At 66.3% G+C, this 27,432-nt stretch overlaps 1 protein-coding gene across 3 annotated transcripts; it reads right to left on the minus strand.

Annotated features, from left to right (window-relative positions):
- LOC142074652 (sarcoplasmic/endoplasmic reticulum calcium ATPase 1-like) lies at nt 1–24,038 on the minus strand. 3 transcript variants are annotated; one of them, XM_075135411.1, is made up of 23 exons: nt 23,921–24,038; nt 21,876–21,893; nt 21,678–21,760; nt 21,321–21,425; nt 18,980–19,118; nt 17,314–17,394; nt 17,123–17,208; nt 16,155–16,452; nt 13,916–14,082; nt 13,076–13,164; nt 11,737–11,839; nt 11,520–11,651; nt 11,004–11,129; nt 10,706–10,924; nt 9,400–9,735; nt 6,993–7,213; nt 4,492–4,694; nt 3,371–3,456; nt 2,972–3,105; nt 2,134–2,251; nt 1,616–1,733; nt 895–937; nt 10–142 (listed from the first exon to the last, which is right to left on the minus strand). In XM_075135411.1, the coding sequence occupies exons 1-22, from the start codon at nt 24,036–24,038 to the stop codon at nt 933–935; spliced, it is 2,985 nt and encodes a 994-aa protein (XP_074991512.1). In that variant the 3' UTR covers nt 10–142; nt 895–932. The 3 variants fall into 3 exon arrangements, with proteins under 3 accessions (XP_074991511.1, XP_074991512.1, XP_074991513.1); XM_075135410.1 differs by lacking the exon at nt 895–937 and having other exon boundaries at nt 1–142; XM_075135412.1 differs by lacking the exons at nt 10–142; nt 895–937; nt 2,134–2,251.
- Nucleotides 24,039–27,432: the final 3,394 nt, after the last annotated feature.

The raw sequence follows: 27,432 nt of genomic DNA on the forward strand, positions 1-27,432 counted from the left end.
GGAGGGGCTGCCCCACGGTGGGGGAGGGGCTGCCCCACGGTGGGGGAGGGGCTGCCCCACGGCGCCCTGGGGCCGAGCAGCTCCGGGCGCGGGGGGGGACCCCGGGGTCACTTCCGCTTCTTCCGGGTGTCCTCGGCGTCGGCTGGGGGAGACGGTGATGATGTCACGTGATGTCACGTGACGTCATGTGATGTCACGTGATGTCACGTGTCACTCCCCGCCCCCCCCCCCCACTGCCCCCCCAAGCTCAGCCCCCCCCCCCCCATCATCGTCCTGCCCCTGTGATGGCGGGGGTGGGGACACGGGGGGTGACGGGGACACGGGGGGTGACAGGGACACAGCCGTGGGGCAATGGGGACACAGGGGGTGACAGGGGACGTGTGGGGTGATGGGGACACAGCTGTGGGGTGACAGGGACACAGGGGGTGACAGGGGACACAGGGGGTGACAGGGGACGTGTGGGGTGACAGGGACACAGCCGTGGCGCAATGGGGACACAGGGGGTGACAGGGGACGTGGGGGGTGACAGGGACACAGGGGGTGACAGGGACACAGGGGGTGATGGGGACACAGGGGGTGACAGGGGACGTGGGGGGTGACAGGGACACAGGGGGTGACGGGGACACAGGGGGTGACGGTGACACAGCCGTGGGGCAATGGGGACACAGGGGGTGACGGGGGACGTGTGGGGTGATGGGGACACAGCTGTGGGGTGATGGTGACATGTGGGGTGACAGGGACACAGGGGGTGACAGGGGACGTGGGGGGTGACGGGGACACAGGGGGTGACAGGGGACGTGTGGGGTGACGGGGACACAGGGGGTGACAGGGGACGTGTGGGGTGACAGGGACACAGCCGTGGGGTGCCGGGGACACAGGGGTGCCGGGGGGTACCTGTGGCCGGGCCCGAGGACGATGGAGGGGACGGGAGTTTACGCTACGAGAGGGGAGGAAGGGAGATGGCGGTGAGCGGGGGGAGGGGAGACGGTGGGGACCAGGAGGTGGTGGGGACCAGGAGGTGGTGGGGACCAGGAGACGGTGGTGGGGACCAGGATGGACCAGGATGGACACGGGGAGATGGTGGTGGGGACCAGGAGACGGTGGTGGGGACATGGGGAGATGGTGGTGGAGACCAGGATGGACCATGAGGGACAGGGAGGAGATGGTGGGGACACGGGGAGGGATGGAGGGGACGTGGAGGGAAAAGGAGGAGATGGTGGAGGGGACCAGGAGATGGTGGAGGGGACATGGGGTGATGGTGGTGGAGACCAGGAGATGGTGAAGGGGACGTGTGGAGGGATGGAGGGACCAGGGAGAGGTGGTGGAGACAGGGAGGAGATGGTGGGGACGAGGAGATGGTGGTGGGGACATGGGGTGATGGTGGTGGAGACCAGGAGATGGTGGAGGGGACATGGGGAGGGATGGAGGGGACCAGGATGGACCATGAGGGACAGGGAGGAGATGATGGGGACATGGGGAGGGATGGAGGGGGATAGGGAAAGGACCAGGAGAGATGGAGGTGACCATGGAGGATGGAGGTGACCCCGGGGGATGGAGGTGACCATGGAGGTGACCATGGAGGTGACCCCAGGGGGATGGGGGGACCCCTCCTCACCCTCCAGGTAGTTCCTGGCGGCGAACTTGAGGGCCTCGTCCAGCAGGATGACGGGGAAGGAGATCTTCAGCACCATCAGCCAGTGCGTCAGGTCCAGGGGCGTCAGCTTGAAGATCATCTGGGGGGGGATGGGCTGAGCCTCAACCCCCCTGAACCCCCCCAGAGCTCCCACGGCCACAACCCCCACCATGGCAACCAACCACCCTCATGGCCACCAACCCCCATGGCCACCAACCCCCATGGCCACCAATCCCACCACGGCCACCAACCCCTCCATGGCCACCAACGCCCCCATGGCCACCGATCGCCCCAATGGCCACCACCCCCACCATGGCCACCAGCCATCCCATGGCCACCAGCCCCATGGCCACCAACCCCCCATGGCCACCAACCCCCCATGGCCACCAAGCTCCCCATGGCCACCACCCCCCATGGCCATCAACCCCCATGGCCATCAACCCCCCCATGGCCACCAAGCCCCCCGTGGCCACCAGCCCCGTGGCCACCAGCCCCCTTACGGGCAGCGGGTCGATGTAGAGGATGACGAAGTGGAGGGACATGGAGAGGCAGATGGAGCCCATCAGCCAGATGTTGACCCACGGGGGCATGCGGACCAGGGATTGGTTCTCGGAGAGGCTGGGGGGGGACACGGCACGTGGGGACGGGGGGACACCAAGGTGGGGGTGGGGGTGGTGGTGGGGGGTGGTGATGGTGGTGGTGGTGGTGGTGGTGGTTGTGGTGGTGGTGATGGTGGTGGTGGTGGTGGTGATGGTGGTGATGATGGTGGTGATGGTGGTGGTGATGGTGGTTGTGGTGGTGGTGGTGATGGTGGTGATGATGGTGGTGATGGTGGTGGTGATGGTGGTGGTGATGGTGGTGGTGATGGTGGTTGTGGTGGTGGTGGTGATGGTGGTGGTGATGGTGGTGATGATGGTGGTGGTGGTGGTTGTGGTGGTGGTGATGATGGTGATGATGGTGGTGATGATGGTGGTGGTGGTTGTGGTGGTGGTGGTTGTGGTGGTGGTGATGATGGTGGTGGTGATGGTGGTGGTGATAGTGATGGTGGTGGTGATGGTGGTGGTGATGATGGTGATGATGGTGGTGGTGGTTGTGGTGGTGGTGATGATGGTGGTGGTGGTGGTGATGATGGTGGCGGTGGTGGTTGTGGTGGTGGTGATGGTGGTGATGGTACTGGTAGTGATAGTGATGGTGGTGGTGATAGTGATGGTGGTGGTGGTGATGGTGGTGGTGATGATGGTGGTGGTGGTGGTGGTGGTGGTGGTGGTGATGATGATGGTGGTGGTGGTGATGGTGGTGATGATGGTGGTGGTGGTGGTGGAGAAGAGCGCCCCCTACCTGTTGAGGGCGTTGCACATCTCGATGGTGACCAGGACGGAGAGGGCCATGGTCATGGGCACCGGCGACTCGAAGATGTCGCAGTCCAGGCCCCCGAAGTCGGCGTTGTGCTCCGAGCACTGCATGAAGTGGGTCTGGGGGGGCCGGGGGGCGGTGAGGTCACCGTGGGGACCGTGAGGTCACCATGGGGACCGTGAGGTCAGGACGGGGACCATGAGGTCACCATGAGGAACTTGGGGTGACAATGAAGATGTGGGGGTCATCACAGGGACTCCAGGATGACCACGGAGATGACAGGACCATCGTGGGGCCCCTCACGGGGACCTTGGGGCCACCACGGGGACCCTGGGGTCACCTTGGGGACCTCGTGGTTGTCATCGGGGGGTGTCCAGGACTCACCAGCTGGTGGTAGGTGACGCTGGGACCATCCTCAGCGTAGAGGAACCACCACGCCGCCGCCCCCACCGTGGCGGCACCCACGTACCCTGGGGAGAGAGCGGGGGGACGGGGTGAGCCAGGGTGGGGGACCACCACCCTGGAGATCTACAGGAGACCACCGTGAGGGTCTACAAGGGACCACCACCACGGGGAGGTCTACACGAGACCATCACGGAGGTCTACAAAGGGCCACCACCATGGAGGTCTACAAGGGGCCACCACGGGGGTCTACAAGGAACCACTGCCGTGGAGGTCCACAAGGAATCACCACTGTGGGGGGCCACAAGGAACCACCACGGGGGTCCAGAAGTGACCACCACAGGGGCCCAAAGTGACCACCACTGTGGAGGTCTCCAAGGAACCACCATGGAGGTCTCTGAGGAATCACCACAGAGGTCTCCAAGGAACCACCACGGGGGTCCAAAAGTGACCACCACCATGGAGGTCTCCAAGGAACCCCCAGCATGGAGGTCTCCAAGGAACCCCCACCCCGGGGGTCTCCAAGGAACCACCATGGAGGTCTCCAAGGAACCCCCACCACGGAGGTCTCCAAGGAACCCCCACAGAGGTCCACAAGGAACCCCCACCCCGGAGGTCTCCAAGGAACCCCCACCCTGGAGGTCTCCAAGGAACCACCATGGGGGTCTCCAAGGAACCCCCACCCCGGAGGTCTCCAAGGAACCACCATGGGGGTCTCCAAGGAACCCCCACCCTGGAGGTCTCCAAGGAACCACCACGGGGGTCTCCAAGGAACCACCATGGAGGTCTCCAAGGAACCACCACGGGGGTCTCCAAGGAACCCCCACCCCGGAGGTCTCCAAGGAACCACCATGGAGGTCTCCAAGGAACCACCATGGGGGTCTCCAAGGAACCACCATGGAGGTCTCCAAGGAACCCCCACCACGGAGGTCTCCAAGGAACCCCCACCCTGGAGGTCTCCAAGGAACCACCACGGAGGTCTCCAAGGAACCCCCACCCCGGAGGTCTCCAAGGAACCACCACAGGGGTCTCCAAGGAACCCCCACCACCGAGGTCCACAAGGAACCCCCACCCGGAGGTCCCGGCGGGGGCAGCGGTCTCACCCCCGATGGCCAGGTAGCGGAAGAAGAGCCAGCCGCTGATGAGGGGCTCCTTGGGGCTGCGGGGGGGCTTGTCCATGATGTCCAGGTCGGGGGGGTTGAAGCCCAGGGCGGTGGCCGGGAGGCCGTCGGTCACCAGGTTCACCCAGAGCAGCTGCACCGGGATCAGGGCCTCGGGCAGCCCCAGCGCCGCCGTCAGGAAGATGCTGGGGGAGGCGGGGGGGGTCAGGGGGGGACTGGGGGGGACTGGGGGGGCTGGGGAGGGGGGGACTGGGAGGGACTGGGAGGGACTGGGGGGGACTGGGGGGGACTGGGGGGGCTGGGGAGGGGGGACTGGGAGGGACTGGGGGGGCTGGGGGGGGCTGGGGGAGGCTGGGGAGGGGGACTGGGAGGGACTGGGGGGGACTGGGGGGGACTGGGGGGGACTGGGGGGGCTGGGGAGGGGGGGACTGGGGGGGACTGGGGGGGACTGGGGGGGGCTGGGAGGAACTGGGGGGGCTGGGGGGGGGGACTGGGGGGGACTGGGGGGGGCTGGGGGGGGGACTGGGAGGGACTGGGGGGGGCTGGGGGGGGCTGGGGGGGGGGACTGGGGGGGACTGGGGGGGACTGGGAGGAACTGGGGGGGCTGGGGAGGGGGGGACTGGGAGGGACTGGGGGGGACTGGGGGGGACTGGGGGGGCTGGGGAGGGGGGGACTGGGAGGGACTGGGGGGGCTGGGGGGGGCTGGGAGGAACTGGGGGGGCTGGGGAGGGGGGGACTGGGAGGGACTGGGGGGGACTGGGGGGGACTGGGGGGGCTGGGGAGGGGGGGACTGGGAGGGACTGGGGGGGCTGGGGGGGGCTGGGGGGGGCTGGGAGGAACTGGGGGGGGGCTGGGGGGGGGACTGGGGGGGACTGGGGGGGACTGGGGGGCGGACTGGGAGGGACTGGGGGGGACTGGGAGGAAGCGGGGGGGCTGGGGAGGGGGACTGGGAGGACTGGGGGAGACTGGGGAGGGGGACTGGGAGGACTGGGGGAGACTGGGGGGGCTGGGGGAGACCGGGAGGAACTGGGGGGGGCTGGGGAGGGGGACTGGGAGGGACTGGGGGGACTGGGGGGGGCTGGGAGGAAGTGGGGGGGCTGGGGAGGGGGGGACTGGGAAGGACTGGGGGGCTGGGGGAGACTGGGGGGAACTGGGGGGGCTGGGGAGGGGGGCACTGGGAGGGACTGGGGGGGCCGGGGGAGACTGGGAGGAACTGGGGGGGGCTAGGGAGGGGGACTGGGAGGGACTGGGGGGGCTGGGGGAGACTGGGAGGAACTGGGGGGGGCTAGGGAGGGGGACTGGGAGGGACTGGGGGGGCTGGGGAGGGGGGACTGGGGGGGGCTGGGGGAGACTGGGAGGGACTGGGGGGGCTGGGGAGGGGGGGACTGGGGGGAACTGGGGGGGCTGGGGAGGGGGACTGGGGGGGGCTGGGGGGGCTGGGGGAGACTGTGAGGAACTGGGGGGGGCTGGGGAGGGGAACTGGGAGGGACTGGGGGGGGCTGGGGGAGACTGGGAGGAACTGGGGGGGGCTGGGGAGGGAGACTGGGAGGGACTGGGGGGGCTGGGGGAGACTGGGGGGAACTGGGGGGGCTGGGAGGGACTGGGGGGGCTGGGGAGGGGGGACTGGGGGGGGCTGGGGGAGACTGGGAGGGACTGGGGGGGCTGGGGAGGGGGGGACTGGGGGGAACTGGGGGGGCTGGGGAGGGGGACTGGGAGGGACTGGGGGGGCTGGGGGAGACTGGGGGGAACTGGGGGGGGCTGGGAGGAACTGGGGGGGGCTGGGGAGGGGGACTGGGAGGGACTGGGGGGGCTGGGGGGGCTGGGGAGGGGAACTGGGGAGGCTGGGGGAACTGGGAGGGCTGGGAAGAGGGGGACTGGGGGAGACTGGGGGGGCAGGGAACTGGGGAGCTGGGGGAACTGGGGGAGACTGGAGGGACTGGGGGAGACTGGAGGGAACTGGGGGAGACTGGAGGGAACTGGGGAGGCTGGAGGGGGGAAGCTCAGAGGGGGACTGGGGGGAACTGGGAGGGCTGGGGAGGTGGGGGGGACTGGGGGGAACTGGGAGGGCTGGGGAGGGTTGGGGGGAACCGGGAGGCACTGGGGGGAACTGGGATGAACTGGGGGGAGCTTAGGAAGACTGGGGGGCATCTGGGGGGGACAGGAAGGAGCTGGAGAAACTGGTGGGACTGGGAGGAACCAGGGGAACGGAAGGAAGCTGGTGAGATGCGGGGCACCAGGGGGAACTGGGATGAACTGGGATGAACTGGGAAGAACTGGGAAGAACTGGGAAGAACTGGGGGGAGCTGGGGGGAGCTGGGGAAGATTGGGGGGGCTTGGGGGTGATGGGAAGGAGCCGGAGAACCTGGTGGGACTGGGGGGATGGGGTGGGAACGGAAGGAAGCTGCTGAGATGCGGGGCAGCGGGGGGGAACCGGGCTGAACTGGGCTGGACTGGGCCGAACTGGGAGGCCGGCGGCGTCTCACCAGACCACCTCGCCGACGTTGGAGGAGATGAGGTAGCGGATGAACTGCTTCATGTTGTTGTAGATGGCCCGGCCCTCCTCCACCGCCGCCACGATGGTGGAGAAGTTGTCGTCGGCCAGGACCATCTCGGAGGCCGTCTTGGCCACCGCCGTCCCCGAGCCCATGGCGATGCCGATCTCCGCCTTCTTCAGCGCCGGCGCGTCGTTCACCCCGTCACCCGTCTGCGGCCGGAGGGGCACCCAAGGGTGGTGGTGGGTCCCCATGGGTCACCCAAGGGGGTTTAGGTCACCCAAAGGTGGGGATGGGGCACCCAAGGGGGGTGGTGGGTCTCCATGGGTCACCCAAGGGTGGGGATGCGTCACCCAAGGGGGGTGGTGGGTCCCCATGGGTCACTCAAGGGTGGGCATGGGTCACCCAAGGGTGGGGATGCGTCACCCAAGGGGGGTGGTGGGTCCCCATGGGTCACCCAAGGGGGTGTAAGGTCACCCAAAGGTGGGGATGGGGCACCCAAGGGGGGTGGTGGGTCTCCATGGGTCACTCAAGGGTGGGCATGGGTCACCCAAGGGTGGGGATGCGTCACCCAAGGGGGGTGGTGGGTCTCCATGGGTCACCCAAGGGGGGTGGTGGGTCCCCATGGGTCACCCAAGGGGGTGGTGGGGCACCCAAGGGTGGTGGTAGGTCCCCATGGGTCACCCAAGGGGGTGTAGGTCACCCAAAGGTGGGGATGGGGCACCCAAGTGGGGTGGTGGGTCCCCATGGGTCACCCAAGGGGGTGTAAGGTCACCCAAAGGTGGGGATGGGGCACCCAAGGGGGGTGGTGGGTCTCCATGGGTCACTCAAGGGTGGGCATGGGTCACCCAAGGGTGGGGATGCGTCACCCAAGGGGGGTGGTGGGTCCCCACGGGTCACCCAAGGGGGTGGTGGGGCACCCAAGGGTGGTGGTAGGTCCCCATGGGTCACCCAAGGGGGTGTAGGTCACCCAAAGGTGGGGATGGGGCACCCAAGTGGGGTGGTGGGTCCCCATGGGTCACCCAAGGGGGTGGTGGGGCACCCAAGGGTGGTGGTAGGTCCCCATGGGTCACCCAAGGGGGTGTAAGGTCACCCAAAGGTGGGGATGGGGCACCCAAGGGGGGTGGTGGGTCCCCATGGGTCACCCAAGGGGGTGGTGGGACACCCAAGGGTGGGGATGAGGCACCCAAGGGCGGGATGGGGCACCCAAGGGGGTGTAGATCACCCAAGGATGGTGGTAGGTCCCCATGGGTCACCCAAGGGGGGTGGTGGGTCTCCCAAGGGGGCAGTGGGTGCCCCCCGGGGAGGGTATCAGCCACCCTGGAGCTCCAGAACATCTCCTGGAGATGTGATGGGACCTCAAAGCTGGGTCAGAGCAATGCTGGAAGCCCCAGGAGCACCCCAAGAGTGATGCCAGACCCCTAGGACCACCCCAGAGCGATGCTGGACCCCCAAACCCACATCAGATCAATGCTGGACCCCCAAGATCACGTCAGAGGGATGACGGGTCCCCAAACCCACGTCAGATCGATGCTGGACCTCCAGGAACCCCCCTGGAGTGATGATGGACCCCCAAAACTACATCAGATTGGTATGAGACCCCCAGGAACCCCCCCGGAGTGATGATGGACCCCCAAAACCCACATCAGATCGATGTGAGACCCCCAGGAACCCCCCTGGAGAGATGATGGACCCCCAAAACTACGTCAGATTGATGCTGGACCCCCCCAAGATCACATCATAGTGATGATGGACCCCCAAACCCACGTCAGATCAATGCTGGACCCCTAGGAACCCCCCTGGAATGATGATGAACCCCCAAAACCACGTCAGATTGACGTGAGGCCCCCAGGAACACCCGCCGGAGTGATGATGGACCCCCAAACCCACGTCAGATCAATGCTGGACCCCCAGGAACCCCCCTGGAATGATGATGAACCCCCAAAACCACGTCAGATTGACGTGAGGCCCCCAGGAACACCCCCCGGAGTGATGACGGACCCCCAAAACCCACGTCAAATGAATGCTGGACCCCCAGGAACCCCCCTGGAATGATGATGGACCCCCAAAACCACGTCAGATTGACGTGAGGCCCCCAGGAACACCCCCCGGAGTGATGATGGACCCCCAAACCCACGTCAGATCAATGCTGGACCCCCAGGAACCCCCCTGGAATGATGATGGACCCCCAAACCCACGTCAGATCAATGCTGGACCCCCAGGAACCCCCCTGGAATGATGATGGACCCCCAAACCCATGTCAAATGAATGCTGGACCCCCAGGAACCCCCCTGGAATGATGATGGACCCCCAAAACCACGTCAAATCAACGCGGGCCCCCCCCCAAGATGACATCAGAGTGACGTCAGACCCCCCCCCCCCCCCCCAAGACCCTCACCATGGCGGTGATCTCATCGAAAGACTGGAGGAACTCGACGATCTTGGACTTGTGGGTGGGCTCGACGCGGGCGAAGCAGCAGGCGCGGCGGCAGGCTTCCCGCTGCTCGGCGGGGGGGAGGTCGTCGAATTCCCGCCCCGTGTAGGCCCGGCCCGTCACCTCCTCCTCCTCGCTGAAGATGCCGATGCGGCGGCAGATGGCGATGGCCGTCCCCTTGTTGTCCCCCGTGATCATGATCACCCGGATGCCGGCGTCCCGGCACAGGCGGATGGAGCCCATCACCTCCTTCCGGGGAGGGTCCAGCATCCCCACGCAGCCCACGAAGGTCAGGTCCATCTGGAGGGGACACGGGGAGGGGGGGGACGTAGGGGAGCGGGGACCCCAAGGAGGGGACCTCAGACACCCCTGTAGGACCAAGACCCCCAGAAAAGGTTTCATGTGGACATATGGGACCAAGGACCCTATAGAAAGGGCATTACATGGTCTATAGAGGACCAAGGACCCCAAGGAGGGGACCTCAGACACCCCTGTAGGACCACGACCTCCCAGAAAAGGGCTCATGTGGACATATAGGACCATGGACCCTATAGAAAGGGCGTTACATGGCCTATAGGTGACCAGAGAACCCAAAGAGGGGACCTCAGACACCCCTGTAGGACCATGACCCCCCAGAAAAGGGCTCATGTGGACATATAGGACCATGGACTCTATAGAAAAGGTATTACATGGCTTATAGGGGACCAGAGAACCCAATGAGGGGTCACCAGACCACCTTATATGACCAAAGACCCCCCAACGTAAGGTTTTGTATGGACATATAGGACCAGGGACCCCAAAGAGGGGACCTCAGACACCTTTGTAGGACCACGACCCCCCAGAAAAGGTCTCATATGGACATATGGGACCAAGGACCCTATAGAAAGGGCGTTACATGGCCTATACGGGACCAAGGACCCCGAAAAGGGGACCTCAGACACCCCTGTAGGACCAAGACCCCCAGAAAAGGTCTCATGTGGACATATAGGACCAAGGACCCTATAGAAAGGGCGTTACATGGCCTATAGGGGACCAGAGAACCCAAAGAGGGGACCTCAGACGACCTTATATGACCAAAGACCCCCCAACGTAAGGTTTTGTATGGACATATAGGACCAAGGGCCCCAAAGAGGGGACCTCATCCCCCCCGAAGGACCACGGACCCCCAAGAAGGGCCTCACATGACCATACGGGACCAGAAACCCCAAGAAGAGCTTCTAGAAGTCCATAGGAGACCGAGGACCAACCCCCCCCCCCACCCCAAAATCACCTCGTAGTCGACGAACTTGGTGGAGTCCTCCAGCACCATGTCCTCCTTCTTGGGCGGGGTGTCGCGGGTGGCCAACGCCAGGCAGCGCAGGGTGTCCCGCCCGGTGCCCCACTCCTTGATGACGGTGAGGATCTTCTCCTTGACCACCGGCGTCAGGGGAACCCGGGTGGTGCCCACCCGGACGTAGTTACAACGGTCGATGACGCCCTCGGGAGCACCCTACGAGGAGGAGGAGGTCACAGGGGGCGACGGGGACGGGGGACGGGGTCACACGGGGCGACGTGGTGATGGGGCCCACCTTGACGAACATCTTGTTGCCCACGGCGGCTCGGGAGGCTTTGGCCGGGGAGCAGTAGACGGACATGGACTTGCGGTCGCGGGAGAACTCCAGGGTGAACTCCTTCTTCATCAGCTGCTTGATGACCTGGGGGACGGGGACGTCGGCATGGGGGGACACCAAGGAAGGGGGTGGGGGGGGCAGCGAGGTGACGGGGGGGACACGGGGAGGACGGGGGGGTCAACGGGACGCGTGGGGATGTGGGGGCAGCAAGGAGAAGGTGGGGACGGGACCTTGGGGACGTAGGGTGGACCTTGGGGACACAGGGCCAACGAGGACACGGGGTCAACAGTGACACGGGGAGGACAGCGGCGTCAATGGGACGTAGGTGGCCATGGGGTCAACACGGGAGAAGATGGGGACAGGACCCATGGGGACGAGGGGAGGACAATGGCGTCATCAAGAGATGGAAGATGTGGGGTGGAGCGGGGACAGGAGGGGACAGGAGGGGACAGGAGGGGACACGGGGCCACTCACGGAGTTGCAGGCGTTGGCCCGGTCGACCTTGGAGAGGTTGCGGACGTTGGTGTTGAAGACGTTCATCTTCTCCACCAGGCAGGTCAGGGCCGTCTCCGTCGCCTCCCCCACCTTCTCGTAGACGCCCTTGGACTAACGAGGGGGGGGGACACACGAGGTTGTCACCGGGGGTGGGGGTGGGTGACACCGTGGGGGGAGGGGAGGGGACGAGCGTCACCTCGTTGTAGTCGAGGGAGGAGTCGTTGCAGAGGGCGCAGATGGTGGCCAGCTCCACCAGCCCGTCGTACTGCCCCGCCTTCACCGCCTTCTCCTGCTTCATCCTGGGGGACGCGGGGCGGGGACACCGTGGTGACACCCCCGGGGGTGTCCCCGCACCCCCCGCGTGCCCCAGCAGCCCCCGACGTCCCCCCTGGGTGTCCCAACGTCTCCCGGGAATCTCCTGTATCTCACTGGGTGCCCCCAAGGTTCTCCAGGTCCTTCTGATGGCCCCTTGGGTGCCCCGATGTCCCCAAGGAGCCCTTGGTGTCACCTTCGGTGCCACAATGTCCCCAAGGAGCCCTTGGTGTCACCTTGGGTGCCCCAACATCCCCAAGGACCCCTTGGTGTCCCCTTGGGTGCCCCGATGTCCCCAAGGAGCCCTTGGTGTCACCTTGGGTGCCGCAGTATCCCCAAGGAGCCCTTGGTGTCACCTTGGGTGCCCCGATGTCCCCAAGGACCCCTTGGTGTCACCTTGGGTGCCCCAACATCCCCAAGGAGCCCTTGGTGTCACCTTGGGTGCCCCAACATCCCCAAGGACCCCTTGGTGTCCCCTTGGGTGCCCCGATGTCCCCAAGGAGCCCTTGGTGTCACCTTGGGTGCCGCAATGTCCCCAAGGACCCCTTGGTGTCACCTTCGGTGCCCCGACATCCCCAAGGAGCCCTTGGTGTCCCCTTGGGTGCCGCGATGTCCCCAAGGACCCCTTGGTGTCACCTTGGGTGCCGCGATGTCCCCAAGGACTCCTTGGTGTCACCTTGGGTGCCCCGATGTCCCCAAGGAGCCCTTGGTGTCACCTTGGGTGCCGCAATGTCCCCAAGGACCCCTTGGTGTCACCTTCGGTGCCGCGATGTCCCCAAGGAGCCCTTGGTGTCACCTTGGGTGCCCCGACGTCCCCAAAGACCCCCTGATGTCCCCCTTGGTACCCCAATGTCCCCAAGGACCCTCTGATGTCCCCTTGGGTGCCGCGATGTCCCCAAGGACCCCCTGATGTCCCCAAAGACCCTCTGATGTCCCCTCGGGTGCCTCAACGTCCCTCAGGACCCCCTGATATCTCCTTGGTACCCCGATGTCCCCAAGGACACCCTGATGTCCCCCTGGGTGCCCCAACGTCCCCCAGCCCCTCCTGGGGACCCCAACAACCCCCACCAGCCCCCCTGGTTGCTCCAACGTCCCCCAACGTTGGATGGTCACCAACGGGGACCTCCAAGAAGGGGCGTCACCAGCCCGTGGGGGGACAGGGACCCCCAAAAGAGGTCACCAGGGTCCCGTGGGGGACGGGGACCCCCCAAAAGGTCACTCACACGTCTCCCTCGGGGGCGTAGGTGGAGCCGCTGATGGAGAACTCGTTGAGGGAGCAGATGTCACCCTCCACCTTGTCCACGATGAACATCTGGGGGGAGAAGAAAAGGGGTCGTTGGGGGTCCTTGGGGACACTGGGGCACCCAAGGGGACGTCAAGGGGTCCTTGGGGATGGTGGGGCACCCAAGGGGACGTGATGGGCTCCTGGAGGACCTCGGAGCACCCAAGGGGACGCGAGGGGCTCCTGGAGGACCTCGGAGCACCCAAGGGGACGCGAGGGGCTCCTGGAGGACCTCGGAGCACCCAAGGGGACGCGAGGGGCTCCTGGAGGACCTCGGAGCGCCCAAGGGGACGCGAGGGGCTCCTGGAGGACCTCGGAGCGCCCAAGGGGACGCGAGGGGCTCCTGGAGGACCTCGGAGCGCCCAAGGGGACGCGAGGGGCTCCTGGAGGACCTCGGAGCGCCCAAGGGGACGCGAGGGGCTCCTGGAGGACCTCGGAGCGCCCAAGGGGACGCGAGGGGCTCCTGGAGGACCTCGGAGCGCCCAAGGGGACGCGAGGGGCTCCTGGAGGACCTCGGAGCGCCCAAGGGGACGCGAGGGGCTCCTGGAGAACCTTGGAGCACCCAAGGGGACGCGAGGGGCTCCTGGAGAACCTTGGAGCACCCAAGGGGACGCGAGGGGCTCCTGGAGGACCTTGGTGCACCCAAGGGGACGTGAGGGGCTCCTGGAGGACCTTGGAGCACCCAAGGGGACGTGAGGGGCTCCTGGAGGACCTTGGAGCACCCAAGGGGACGCGAGGAGTTCCCAGGGGACCCCGGGGCACCCCGCGACGGCCCCCCCACCTTGCAGACGGACATCTGGTTGGTGGTGAGGGTGCCGGTCTTGTCGGAGCAGATGACGGAGGTGCAGCCCAGGGTCTCCACCGAGGGCAGGCTCCGCACGATCGCGTTCTTCTTGGCCATGCGCCGGGTCCCCAGCGCCAGGCAGGTGGTGATGACGGCCGGCAGCCCTACGGCGAGGCGTCCCCTCAGCCCCGCGGCGCGGCCACCGGCCCCACGGCCGTGGCCACCGGCCCCCCCGTGGGACCAGGGAGAGGTGACGGGCCCACGGAGCAGGAAGAAAGGGCGTTAGAAGCCCATATAGGAGCAAGGGTGGACATTGGAAGGCCGTATAGGGTCAAGGAAGAGCATCATAAACCCATATGGGATCACGGATGGACGTTACAGACCCATATGGGATCATGGATGGACGTTATAGACCCATATGGGATCACGGATGGACGTTATAGACCCATATGAGATCACGGATGGACGTTATAGACCCATATGGGATCACGGATGGACGTTATAGACCCATATGAGATCACGGATGGACGTTATAGACCCATATGGGATCATGGATGGACGTTATAGACCCATATGGGATCACGGATGGACGTTATAGACCCATATGAGATCACGGATGGACGTTATAGACCCATATGGGATCACGGATGGACGTTACAGACCCATATGGGATCACGGATGGACGTTACAGACCCATACGGGATCACGGATGGACGTTATAGACCCATATGGGATCATGGATGGACGTTATAGACCCATACGGGATCATGGATGGACGTTATAGACCCATATGGGATCACGGATGGACGTTATAGACCCATATGGGATCACGGATGGATGTTATAAACCCCTATAGAATCAAGGAAGGACGTTATAAACCCCTATATGATAAAAACTGGACATTACAAAGCTATACAGGATCAAAGAAAAGCGTTATAACCCCCTATAGGATCAATAAAGGGTTTTAGGAGACCGTGAAGGTCAAGAAAAGACGTTACAAGCCCCTACGTGACCAAGAACGGCATTACAAACCCCTATAGGATCAAAAATGGACGTTATAAGCCTATACGAGATCAAAGATGGACGTTGTAAGCCCATATAGGACCAAAGATGGACGTTACAAGCCCATACGGGACCAAAGATGGACGTTGTAAGCCCATATAGGACCAAAGATGGACGTTACAAGCCCATACGGGACCAAAGATGGACGTTGTAAGCCCATATAGGACCAAAGATGGACGTTACAAGCCCATACGGGACCAAAGATGGACGTTGTAAGCCCATATAGGACCAAAGACGGACGTTACAAGCCCATACGGGACCAAAGATGGACATTGTAAGCCCATATAGGACCAAAGACGGACGTTACAAGCCCATACGGGACCAAAGATGGACGTTATAAGCCCATATGGGATCAAAAAAGGGCTTTAGAAACCCATAGGGGATCATGGACGGGCTTCATAGGTCCATAGGGGATCATGGATGGACGTCATAAACCCGTATGGGATCAAGGATGGGCTTCATAGATCCATAGGGGACATGGATGGGTTTCATAGATCCATATAGGATCACGGATGAGCTTCATAAAGCCATATGAGATCACGGATGGACATCACAGCTCCATAGGGGATCATGGGTGGGTTTCCTAAAGCTATATGAGATCGTGGATGGGCTTCATAGGTCCATAGGGGATCACGCATGGGCTTCAGAAGTCCATAGGAGATCATGGATGGGCTTCATAAAGCCATACGAGATCACGGATGGCTGTCATAGCTCCATAGGGGATCACTGATGGGCTTCATAAAGCCATATAAGATCACGGATGGGCTTCCTAAAGCTATATGAGGTCATGCATGGGCTTCATAGCTCCATAGGGGATCATGGATGGGCTTCATAAAGCCATATGAGATCATGGGTGGCCATCATAGCTCCATAGGGGATCATGGATGGGCTTCATAAAGCCATACGAGATCACGGATGGGTTTCCTAAAGCTATATGAGATCACGGGTGGCCGTCACAGCTCCATAGGGGATCATGGATGGCCTTCCTAAAGCCATACGAGATCTCGGATGGCCGTCACAGCTCCATAGGGGATCATGGATGGCCTTCCTAAAGCCATATGAGATCACGGGTGGCCGTCACAGCTCCATAGGGGATCACGGATGGCCTTCCCAAGGCCATAGGGGCTGGAGGAAGACCCCTAGGGGCCCACAGGGGGCTGAGGAACCCACAGACCTTCCGGGATGGCGGCCACGGCCAGGGCGACGGCGATCTTGAAGTAGTAGATGGCGCCGCGGATCCAGGAGCCGCCGTGGACGGGGTCGTTGAAGTGGCCGATGTTGATGAGCCAGACGGCGACGCAGATGAGGGAGATGACCTTGGAGAGCTGCTCCCCGAACTCGTCCAGCTTCTGCTGCAGCGGCGTCTTCTCCTGCTCGGTGGCCGCCATCTCGTCTCGGATCTTCCCGATCTCCGTGTTCACCCCCGTGGCCACCACGATGCCGACGGCTTTGCCCGCCCCGATGTTGGTGCCCTGCGGGGGCGGGGACACGCGGGGGGTTATGGGGACAGGTGGGGTGGGGGGACGTGGGGGGGACACCTGGGGACACCAGGTGTGGTGGGACGTGGTGGGGATGAGGTGGGACGTGGGGGGGACACCTGGGGACACCAGGTGTGGTGGGACGTGGAGGAGATGTGGTGGGACGTGGGGGGGACACCTGGGGACACCAGGTGTAGTGGGACGTGGGGGGGATGTGGTGGGGACACCTGGGGACACGTGGTGGGACACAGGGGATGAGACACGGTGGGACACGTGCTGGGACATGGAGGACACGTGGTGGGGACACCAGAAGATGCGGTGGTGGGACGCAGAGGAGATGTGGTGGGACGCGGTGATGACATGGGGGACGTGGTGGTGGCACCAGGGGACACGTGGTGGGACATGGGGGATGAGACATGGTGGGACACGTGGTGGGACACGTGGTGGACATGGAGAACACGTGGTGGGACATGGAGGACATGGTGGTGGCACCAGGGGACACGTGGTGGGGACACCAGAAGACGAGGTGGTGGGACGTGGTGGTGATCCGGGGGACGTGTGGTGGGACGCAGGTGATGCGGGGTGACACGAGATGACGCGGGGTGACGCGGGGTGACACGGGGGTGACACGGGGTGACACGGGGGTGACGGGGGTGACACTCACGGAGAAGAGCATGTTCTTCTTGTCCTGGTTGACCGCGCGGGGGTCGGGGACGGGGTCCGTGTGCTTGATGACGGAGACCGACTCCCCTGGGGGAGGGGACAGCGGCTGGGCGTGGCCGTCCCGCCCCCCCAGTCCCTCCCAGTCCCATCCCAGTCCCTCCCAGTCCTCCCCAGTTCCTCCCAGTCCCATACCAGTGAGGATGGACTGGTCCACCCGCAGCGTCGTCGACTTGATGGAGATGATGCGGATGTCGGCCGGGACCTTGTCTCCCACTGCGGGGGGTGGAACTGGGGGTTACTGGGAGCACTAGGAGTTATACTGGGAGCACTAGGAGCTATACTGGGAGCTACTAGGGGTTACTGGGAGCACTGGGAGGGCATAAGGGGAGCTCCTGGGGGTTACTGGGAGCACTGGGAGTTATACTGGGAGCTCCTGAGGGTTACTGGGAGCACTGGGAGTTATACTGGGAGCTCCTGGGGGTTACTGGGAGCACTGGGAGTTACACTGGGAGCTACTCGGGGTTATCGGCAGCTCCTGGGGGTTATAGTGGGAGCACTAGGAGCTATACTGGGAGCTACTGGGAGCACTGGCAGGACATAAGGGGAGCTCCTGGGGGTTACTGGGAGTACTGGCAGTTATACTGGGAGCTCCTGGGGCTTACTGGGAGCTGCTGGGAGCACTGGGAGGCGGTAAGGGGAGCTCCTGGGGCTTACTGGGAGCTCCTGGAGGTTACTGGGAGCTCCTGGAGGTTACTGGGAACACTGGGAGGGCATAAGGGGAGCTCTTGGGGGTTACTGGGAGTTATACTGGGAGCTACTGGGGGTTACTGGGAGTTATACTGGTAGCTACTGAGGGTTATTGGCAGCTCCTGTATCCCCCCATGATGTCCCCCCCGTGTCCCCCTATGTCCCCCCCGTGTCCCCCCCCACGATGTCCCCCCCGTGTCCCCCCATGACGTCCCCTGTGTCCCCCTGTGTCCCCCCCGTCCCCCCCCCATGTCCCCTGGTGTCCCCTCATGATGTCCCCTCTGTGCCCCCTCCCTGATGTCCCCTGGTGTCCCCCCCGTGTCCCCCCATGATGTCCCCCCCCACGATGTCCCCCCTGGTGTCCCCCCAGGGTCCCCCCATGTCCCCCATGCCCCCTCCCTGGTGTCCCCCCATGATGTCCCCTGTGTCCCCCCCATGTCCCCCCATGATGTCCCCTGGCGTCCCCCCATGGTGTCCCCTGTGTCCCCCCCATGTCCCCCCATGATGTCCCCTGGCGTCCCCCCATGATGTCCCCTGTGTCCCCCCCATGTCCCCCCATGATGTCCCCTGGCGTCCCCCCATGATGTCCCCTGTGTCCCCCCCATGTCCCCCCACGATGTCCCCCCTGGTGTCCCCCCAGGGTCCCCCCATGTCCCCCATGCCCCCTCCCTGGTGTCCCCCCATGGTGTCCCCTGTGTCCCCCCCATGTCCCCCCATGATGTCCCCTGGTGTCCCCCCGTGATGTCCCCTGTGTCCCCCCCATGTCCCCACATGATGTCCCCCCCCCACGATCTCCCCCCTTGGTGTCCCCCCATGTCCCCTGTGTCCCCTCCCTGGTGTCCCCCCATGACGTCCCCTGTGTCCCCCCCATGTCCCCCCATGATGTCCCCTGGTGTCCCCCCATGATGTCCCCTGTGTCCCCCCCATGTCCCCCCATGATGTCCCCCCCCACGATGTCCCCCCTGGTGTCCCCCCTTGGTGTCCCCCCATGTCCCCTGTGCCCCCTCCCTGGTGTCCCCCCATGATGTCCCCGGTGTCCCCCCCATGTCCCCCGTGCCCCCTCCCCGGTGTCCCCCCATGCCGTCCCCTGTCCCCCCCCGTGTCCCCTCACCGGCCACCTCGGCGATGTCCCCGGGGACGAGGTCGCGGGCCTTGACGCGCTGCACGGCCTTGCGGTCGGCCCTGTAGACCTTCCCCATCTCGGGCTCGTACTCCTTCAGCGCCTCGATGGCGTTCTCCGCGTTCCGCTCCTGCCCGGACAGGGGGATACCGGGGACACCGGGGGGACAGCGGGGACATCATGGGGACATCATGGGGACATCACATCAGGGGGACACCAGGGGACACCAGGGGACATCACATCAGGGGGACACCACGGGGACACCAGGGGACACCACGGGGACACCATGGGGACATCACATCAGGGGGACACCATGGGGACAGCGGGGACACCGGGGGACACCGCGGGGACACCAGGGGACATCACATCAGGGGGACACCAAGGGGACACCATGGGGACATCACATCAGGGGGACACCACAGGGACATCATGGGGACAGTGGGAACATCATAGGAACACCAGGGGACACCGCGGGGACACCAGGGGACATCACATCAGGGGGACACCATGGGGACAGCGGGGACACCAGGGGACACCACGGGGACACCATGGGGACATCATGGGGACACCACGGGGACACCACGGGGAGAGACAGCGAGGACATCATAGGGACATCAGGGGACACCACAGGGACACCACGGGGACAGCGGGGACATCATAGGGACATCAGGGGACACCACGGGGACACCACGGGGACAGCGGGGACATCATAGGGACATCAGGGGACACCACAAGGACATCATGGGGACACCACAGAGACAGCGAGGACATCATAGGGACACCAGGGGACATCATAGGGACATCACGGGACACCATGGGGACACCACAGGGACAGCGAGGACATCATAGGGACATCAGGGGACACCACGGGGACATCACATCAGGGGGACACCATGGAGCACCACAGGGACACCATGGGGACACCACAGGGACAGCAATGACATCATAGGGACATCAGGGGACACCACGGGGACATCATGGGGACATCACATCAGGGGGACACCACGGGGACATCAGGGGAACATCACATCATGGGGACATCAGGAGGACAGCAGGGGACATCGCATCATGGGGACACCACAGGGACAGCAAGGGGACACCAGGGACATCAGGGGACACCACAGGGACAGCAGGGACATCACGGGGACATCACGGGGCCACCAGGGGGACACCAGAGGACACCACATCATGGGGACATCACAGGGACAGCAGGGACATCATGGGGACACCAAGGGACACCACAGGGACATTAGGGGACACCATGGGGACATCAGGGACACCCCGGGGACACCAAGGCGACAGCACGGGGCCACCACAGGGACATCAGGGAACATCAGGGGACACCATGGGGACATCGAGGGACATCAAGGGACATGGGGCAACATTGGGGCCACCACAGGGACATCAGGGGACACCAAGGGACATTGGGGGACATCAGGGGACATCGGGGGTGACGCGGCAGGGGCGGGGGACGCAGACGCCAGGGACGCTGAGGGACGGGGTCCCCAGCGCTGTCCCCACGTCCCCAGGCAGGTCCCACAGCCACCTCCCGCCCCCCAGGGGGTGTCCCCGTCTGTCCCTGTGTCCCCGTGTCCCCGTGTCCCCATGTCCCCGTCTGTCCCCGTGTCCCCAACCCCACATCTCCATCCCTGTCCCCTTGTCCCCATCTCTGTCCCCATGTCCCCACTTCTGTCCCCAGCCCTGCCCCATGTGTCCCCACCTCTGTCCCCATGTCCCCAGCCCTGTCCCCATGTCCCCACTTCTGTCCCCAACCCTGTCCCCATGTGTCCCCCCTCGTCCCCCTGTGTCCCCCCCTGTCCCCACCTGTCCCCAGCCCTGTCCCCATGTCCCCACGTCCATCCCCTTGTCCCCAGCCCCGTCCCCTTGTGTCCCCAACCCCATCCCCACGTGTCCCCACATGTCCCCCCTGTCCTCACGTGTCCCCAACCCCACCCCCGTGTGTCCCCATGTGTCCCCAGCCCTGTCCTCACGTGTCCCCCCGTGTCCCGTGTCCCCAGCCCTGTCCCCGTGTCCCCACATGTCCCCCCATGTCCCCACGTGTCCCCCCGTGTCCCCTGCCCTGTCCCCACGTGTCCCCCCGTGTCCCCTGCCCTGTCCCCCTGTGTCCCCACGTGTCCCCAGCCCTGTCCCTACGTGTCCCCGTGTCCCCACGTGTCCCCCCATGTCTCCAGCCCTGTCCCCGTGTCCCCCCCGTGTCCCTACGTGTCCCCCCGTGTCCCCAGCCCTGTCCCCCCGTGTCCCCAGCCCTGTCCCCCTGTGTCCCTACGTGTCCCCCCGTGTCCCCAGCCCTGTCCCCGTGTCCCCCCCTCACCTGCCAGACGCCCACCACGGCGTTGGCCACGAGGATGAGGAGGATGACGAAGGGCTCCACGAAGGCCGTGATGGTCTCCTCCCCCTCCTCAAACCACGCCAGCACCTGGGGGGGGGGGGGGGAGGTGACAGTGACACAGGGGACACGGTGACACCGGGGGGGGCTCAGCTGTCACCCCCCCCCCCCAACAGCTGCCGACACTTGAGATGACACCGGATCCCACGGGGGGGGGGGGGGGAGGTCACCCCGCAAGGACGCCGCCCCTCCCCCCGCTCCGTGTCCCCCCCCCCCGCTCCGTGTCCCCCTCCCCCACCCCCGGTGTCCCCCCCCCGGCGCCGGTGCCCCCCCCCCACTCACGAAGGAGATGCAGGCGGCCAGCAGCAGGATCCGCACCAGCAGGTCCTCGAACTGCTCCACCACCAGCTCCCAGATCGTCTTCCCTGGGGGGGGCGGGGGGGGCGATTCGGGGGTCAAAGGGCGCGGGGACGATCCCCGCCCCCCCCCTGGGATGGGTCCCCAAAAGGGGTCCCATCCCCCCCCCCCCCAGGCACTCACCCTCCTCGGCCGGGAGCTCTGCGGGGGGAGAGGGGACGCGTTATGGGGGGGGGGGGTGGCACCCCCAGACCCGGCCCCTCCCCCGCTGTGCTGTGCTCGCTGGTGTCCCCCCCTCCCCCGCTGTGTCCCTGTGGTCAGCGCTGTCCCCCACGTCCCCCACGTCCCCCTGTGTCCCCATGTCCCCATTGTCCCCCCATGTCCCCACTGTCCCCACTGTCCCCCCACATCACCCCATGTCCCCCACGTCCCCACTGTCCCCCCCGTCCCCATTGTCCCCCCATGTCCCCACGTCCCTGTAGCCCCCCATGTCCCCGTGTCCCCCCACCTCCCCATTGTCCCCCCATCCCCCCACATCCCCCCCGTCCCCCTGTGTCCCCCCGTGTCCCCCACATCCCTGCAGCCCCCCACCTCCCCATTGTCCCCCCATGTCCCCACGTCCCTGTAGCCCCCCATGTCCCCGTGTCCCCCCACCTCCCCATTGTCCCCCCATCCCCCCACATCCCCCCCGTCCCCCTGTGTCCCCCGTGTCCCCCCCATCCCTGCAGCCCCCCACATCCCCATTGTCCCCCCATGTCCCCATTGTCCCCATTGTCCCCCCACCTCCCCACTGTCCCCCCACATCCCCCCGCGTCCCCTTTGTCCCCCTGTCCCCCCATCTCCCCGCACCCCCCCATGTTCCCCCACCTCCCTGTGTCCCCCCACGTCCCCCCATGTCCCCACGTCCCCCCATATCCCCCCACCCCTGTAGCCCCCCACCTCCCCATTGTCCCCCCATTGTCCCCCCTTGTCCCCCCATGTCCCCATTGTCCCCCTGCATCCCCCGCATCCCCCACCTCCCCACATCCCCCCTGTCCCCCCATCCCTGTAACCCCCCACCTCCCCATGTCCCCCCATGTCCCCCCACCTCCCACCATCCCCCCTGTCCCCCCACCCCTGTAGCCCCCCACCTCCCCATTGTCCCCCCATGTCCCCCCATCCCCCCGCGTCCCCCACGTCCCCATGTCCCCCCATGTCCCCCCACCTCCCCTGTCCCCCCATCTCTGTAGCCCCCCCATCCCCACGTCCCCCCACCCCTGTAGCCCCCCACCTCCCCATTGTCCCCCCGTGTCCCCGTGTCCCCCCGTGTCCCCGTTGTCCCTGCGCCCCCCCACCCTGTAGCCCCCCACCTCCCCATTGTCCCCCCATGTCCCCATGTCCCCCCACCTCCCCCCATCCCCCCGCGTCCCCCCACATCCCCCCACCCCGTGTCCCCCCACCTCCCATTGCCCCCCACGCCCCCCCACGTCCCCCCACCCCTGTAGCCCCCCACCTCCCCGTTGTCCCCCCATGTCCCCCCACCTCCCGTTGCCCCCCGCGCCCCCCCACGTCCCCCCACCCCTGTAGCCCCCCACCTCCCCATTGTCCCCCATGTCCCCATGTCCCCCCACGTCCCCCCACCTCCCCGTTGTCCCCTGCGCCCCCCCACGTCCCCCACCCCTGTAGCCCCCCACCTCCCCATTGTCCCCCACATCCCCATGTCCCCCACATCCCCTGCGTCCCCCACATCCCCCCATCCCCCCGCGTCCCCCCACATCCCCCGTGTCCCCCCACCCCTGTAGCCCCCCACCTCCCCGTTGTCCCCCCATGTCCCCCCACCTCCCGTTGCCCCCTGCGCCCCCCCACGTCCCCCCACCCCTGTAGCCCCCCACCTCCCCATTGTCCCCCATGTCCCCATGTCCCCCCACGTCCCCCCACCCCCATGTCCCCCCACATCCCCCCGCGTCCCCCCACCCCTGTAGCCCCCCACCTCCCCATTGTCCCCCATGTCCCCATGTCCCCCCATGTCCCCCCACCTCCCCGTTGTCCCCTGCGCCCCCCCACGTCCCCCACCCCTGTAGCCCCCCACCTCCCCATTGTCCCCCACATCCCCATGTCCCCCACATCCCCTGCGTCCCCCACATCCCCCCATCCCCCCGCGTCCCCCATGTCCCCCACGTCCCCCCACCCCCGCGTCCCCCACATGCCCCCGTGTCCCCCCACCTCCCGTCGCCCCCGCCCCCGCTCACCGTTGGGCCCGTACTTCTCCAGGCTCCTCTTGACCTGCTCGGGGGTGAGCCCCGCGCCCTCGCTCACCCGAAATAGGCCAGGCACTGCTCCACCCGTCTTGGCGTGGGCGTTCTCCATGGCCGCCGGCGCCCCCGGGCACCCCCCGGCACCCCCGGGCACCCCCTGTCGCCGCTGTCACCCCCTGTCACCGCCGCTGTCACCCCCTGTCGCCGCTGTCACCCCCTGCGGCCGCTGTCGCCCTGAAACGGGGGCACCTGGGGAGGGGGAGGGGCGGGGGGGGGGATGGCGGGCACCTTCCGCGCGGGGGGCTTATGAGGGGCCACCCCAAATCCCACCCCCCCCGCCCGACGCCGCCCCCTCGGGGACGTCGCAGCCCCCGGCGTCACTCAATGTCCCCCCCCCCTCCCCCCAATGTCCCCTCCCCGTGTCCCCCCCCAACCCCCCCCGGGTTATTTCTGGCCCTGATGGACAGGCAGGACTGGGGCGCACGACCCCCCCCCCAACTTGTCCCCACGTGTCCCCCTAAATCTCTCTGGGGGGGTCCCCGAAACCGGATCCCCCCCCCCACATAAACAGGGATTCGGTGGCTGCCCCACGGCTGCCCCACGGCGGGGGGGGGGGGGTTACGGGTCGTGTCCTCGCGCCGGGGGTCAGCGGGGACCCCCCCCCCCCCGCCTTGTTTTAAGGGTGGGGAGGGGACCCGGGCACGTCCCCCCCTGCCCCCCCGGCGGGTGTGGGGCTGCCCCACGGCGTGGGGGGCTGGGGGGTGTTGGGTTCCCGGCCGAAACCCGAGCGGCAGCTGCTGCCGCCCGGCTCCGGTTACCCCAACCTTGGCCTGGGGCACCCCCCCGGGGGGGCCCCCCGCCCCCCGGCCTGCCCCATAGCGGGGGGGGCTGGGACCCCCACAACCTGCCCCATAGCGGGGGGGGATCCCTATAACCTGCCCCATAGCGGGGGGGGGGCTGGGACCCCCATAGCCTGCCCCGTAGCAGGGGGGGGGGATCCCTATAACCTGCCCGTAGCGGGGGGGGGGGATCCCTATAACCTGCCCCATAGCGGGGGGGGCTGGGACCCCCACGGCCTGCCCCATAGCGGGGGGGGGGGGTGTCCCTATAACCTGCCCCATAGCGGGGGGGGCTGGGACCCTCACAGCCTGCCCCATAGCGGGGGGGGGGGGGATCCCTATAACCTGCCCCATAGTGGGGGGGGGTGGGACCCCCACAACCTGCCCCATAGCGGGGGGGGGGGCTGGGACCCCCCATAGCCTGCCCCATAGCGGGGGGGGGATCCCTATAACCTGCCCCATAGCGGGGGGGGGGCTGGGACCCCCATAACCTGCCCCATAGCGGGGGGGGGGCTGGGACCCCCACAACTGCCCCATAGCGGAGGGGGGCTGGGACCCCCATAACCTGCCCCATAGCGGGGGGGGGGGGGCTGGGACCCCCACAACCTGCCCCATAGCGGGGGGGGGATCCCTATAAAGCCCCATAGCGGGGGGGGGGGGATCTCTATACCTGCCCCATAGCGGGGGGGGGGCTGGGACCCCCACAACCTGCCCCATAGCGGGGGGGGGGCTAGACCCCCACAACCTGCCCCATAGCGGGGGGGGGGCTGGGACCCCCATAGCCTGCCCCATAGCGGGGTGGGGGGCTGGGACCCCCACAACCTGCCCCATAGCGGGGGGGGGGCTGGGACCCCCACAACCTGCCCCATAGTGGGGGGGGCTGGGACCCCCATAGCCTGCCCCATAGCGGGGGGGGCTGGGACCCCCGGCCCCCAGCCCCACGGCCTGCCCCATAGCAGGCCCCCCCCAGCCCCACGGCGGCTATGGGGCAGCCCGGGCCAGGTCCGGTTCCCCCCCCCGTGATGGGGCTGGGGGGGGGGGGGGGGGCACCCCACGGCCGGTATAAATCCCCCCTCCGGGACCCGGGTGTCCGGGCCCAGGACCCAGGGGTGGGGGGGGTCCCGGGGGAGGGGGAGGGGGGTCAGGGGTGGGGGGGGGGGGAGGGGCAGGAGGGTGCCAGGCTTTACCCTATAAGGGGCCGGCGGGTGCCGGGGCCAAATAGCCCCCGGGGGGGGGGGGGGAGGGGAGGGGAGCAGCTGCGCCCCCGGATTAGGAGCGGAGGCCGGCCCATCCCCCGGCAGCTGCTGGACACCCCCCCCCGGGGTCGGACCCCCCCAAAACAGGGGTGGGACCCCCCAAAACGGGGGTGGGACCCCCCCAATAGGGGCGGGACCCCCCAAAATGGGGATGGCACCCCCCCCAAAATCCCACGGGGGGGGAAATAGGGGTGGGGACCCCCCTAAAACTGGGACAGGACCCCCCCCACCCCCCCAAACCGCCCTGAGGACCCCAACCCGCCTCCGGGCCCCCCCCCAGCTGCCCCGAAGAGCCCGGGGACCCCCCAAATGGGCTCTGGGGACCCCCACAGCACCCCAAAACGGTCACGGGGAGCCTGAACCCCCCCCCCTAGGATCAACAAGGTGGGGGGGGACCCCAAAACTGCCCTCGAGCCCCCGGAAACGGGGCCGGAGGGACCCAAAATGGGGAGCGGGACCCCCAACATGGAGGCTGTGACCCCAAAACTGGGACCAGGAGCCCAAAACTGGGGTCTGTAACCCCAAAAATGGGCACCAGGACCCCTAAACTGGGAACCAGGACCCCTAAACTGGGACTGGGACCCTCTACGTGGACGCCGACACCCCCAAAATTAGGCTCTCAGACCCCAAAACTGGGGTCTAAGACTCTAAAATGGGGACCAGAACCCCCAAAAAAAGACCAGTACCCCAAAACCGGGGTCGGGGACCCCAAAAATGAGACCAAGATCCCCAAAACTGGGGTCTGAGACCCAAAATGGGGACCTGGACCCCTAAACTGGGGACCAGAACCCCAAAACAAACGACCAGGACCCCCAAACTGGGACTGGAACCCCAAAATTGGGGTCTAAGACCCCAAAATGAGGACCAGGACCCCCAAACTGGGACTGGGACCCCAAAATTGGGGTCTGGGAGCCCCAAAACCGGGGTCTGAGACCCCAAAATTAGGACCAGGGCCCCAAAACTGGGGTCTGCGATCCCCAAAACCAGGGTCTGAGACCCCAAGCTGGGACCAGGACCCCAAAATTGGGGCCTGGGGCCCCAAAACTAAGACCAGGATCCCCAAAACCAGGGTCTGAGACCCCAAAACCGGGGACCGGGATCCCCCAAACTGGGACCCGGACCCCAAAACCGGGGTTTCTGACCCCAAAACTGCCTCTGCTAACCCTTACGCTGCCCCCAACCCCCCCCCGGGGACCCCCAAAATCCCCCCCGTGAGAGCCCCAACCCCCCCCCCCCCGCCGGCGCAGCCCCCTGCCCCCCCCGCTATGGGGCAGCCCCCAAGTTGGGGGGCCGCCCCCCCCAAAACGAGGCGGAGGGCTCCGATTTTCCGCTTTTCTTTTAAAAGGCGCCCGCGGTTTCTGTACAAACCGACCCGAAAGGGGGGGGGGGGGAGGGGCAAAGGGGGGGGAGG

The sequence above is a fragment of the Calonectris borealis genome, chromosome 39 (genome assembly GCF_964195595.1).
Source record: "Calonectris borealis chromosome 39, bCalBor7.hap1.2, whole genome shotgun sequence".
NCBI lineage: Eukaryota > Metazoa > Chordata > Aves > Procellariiformes > Procellariidae > Calonectris > Calonectris borealis.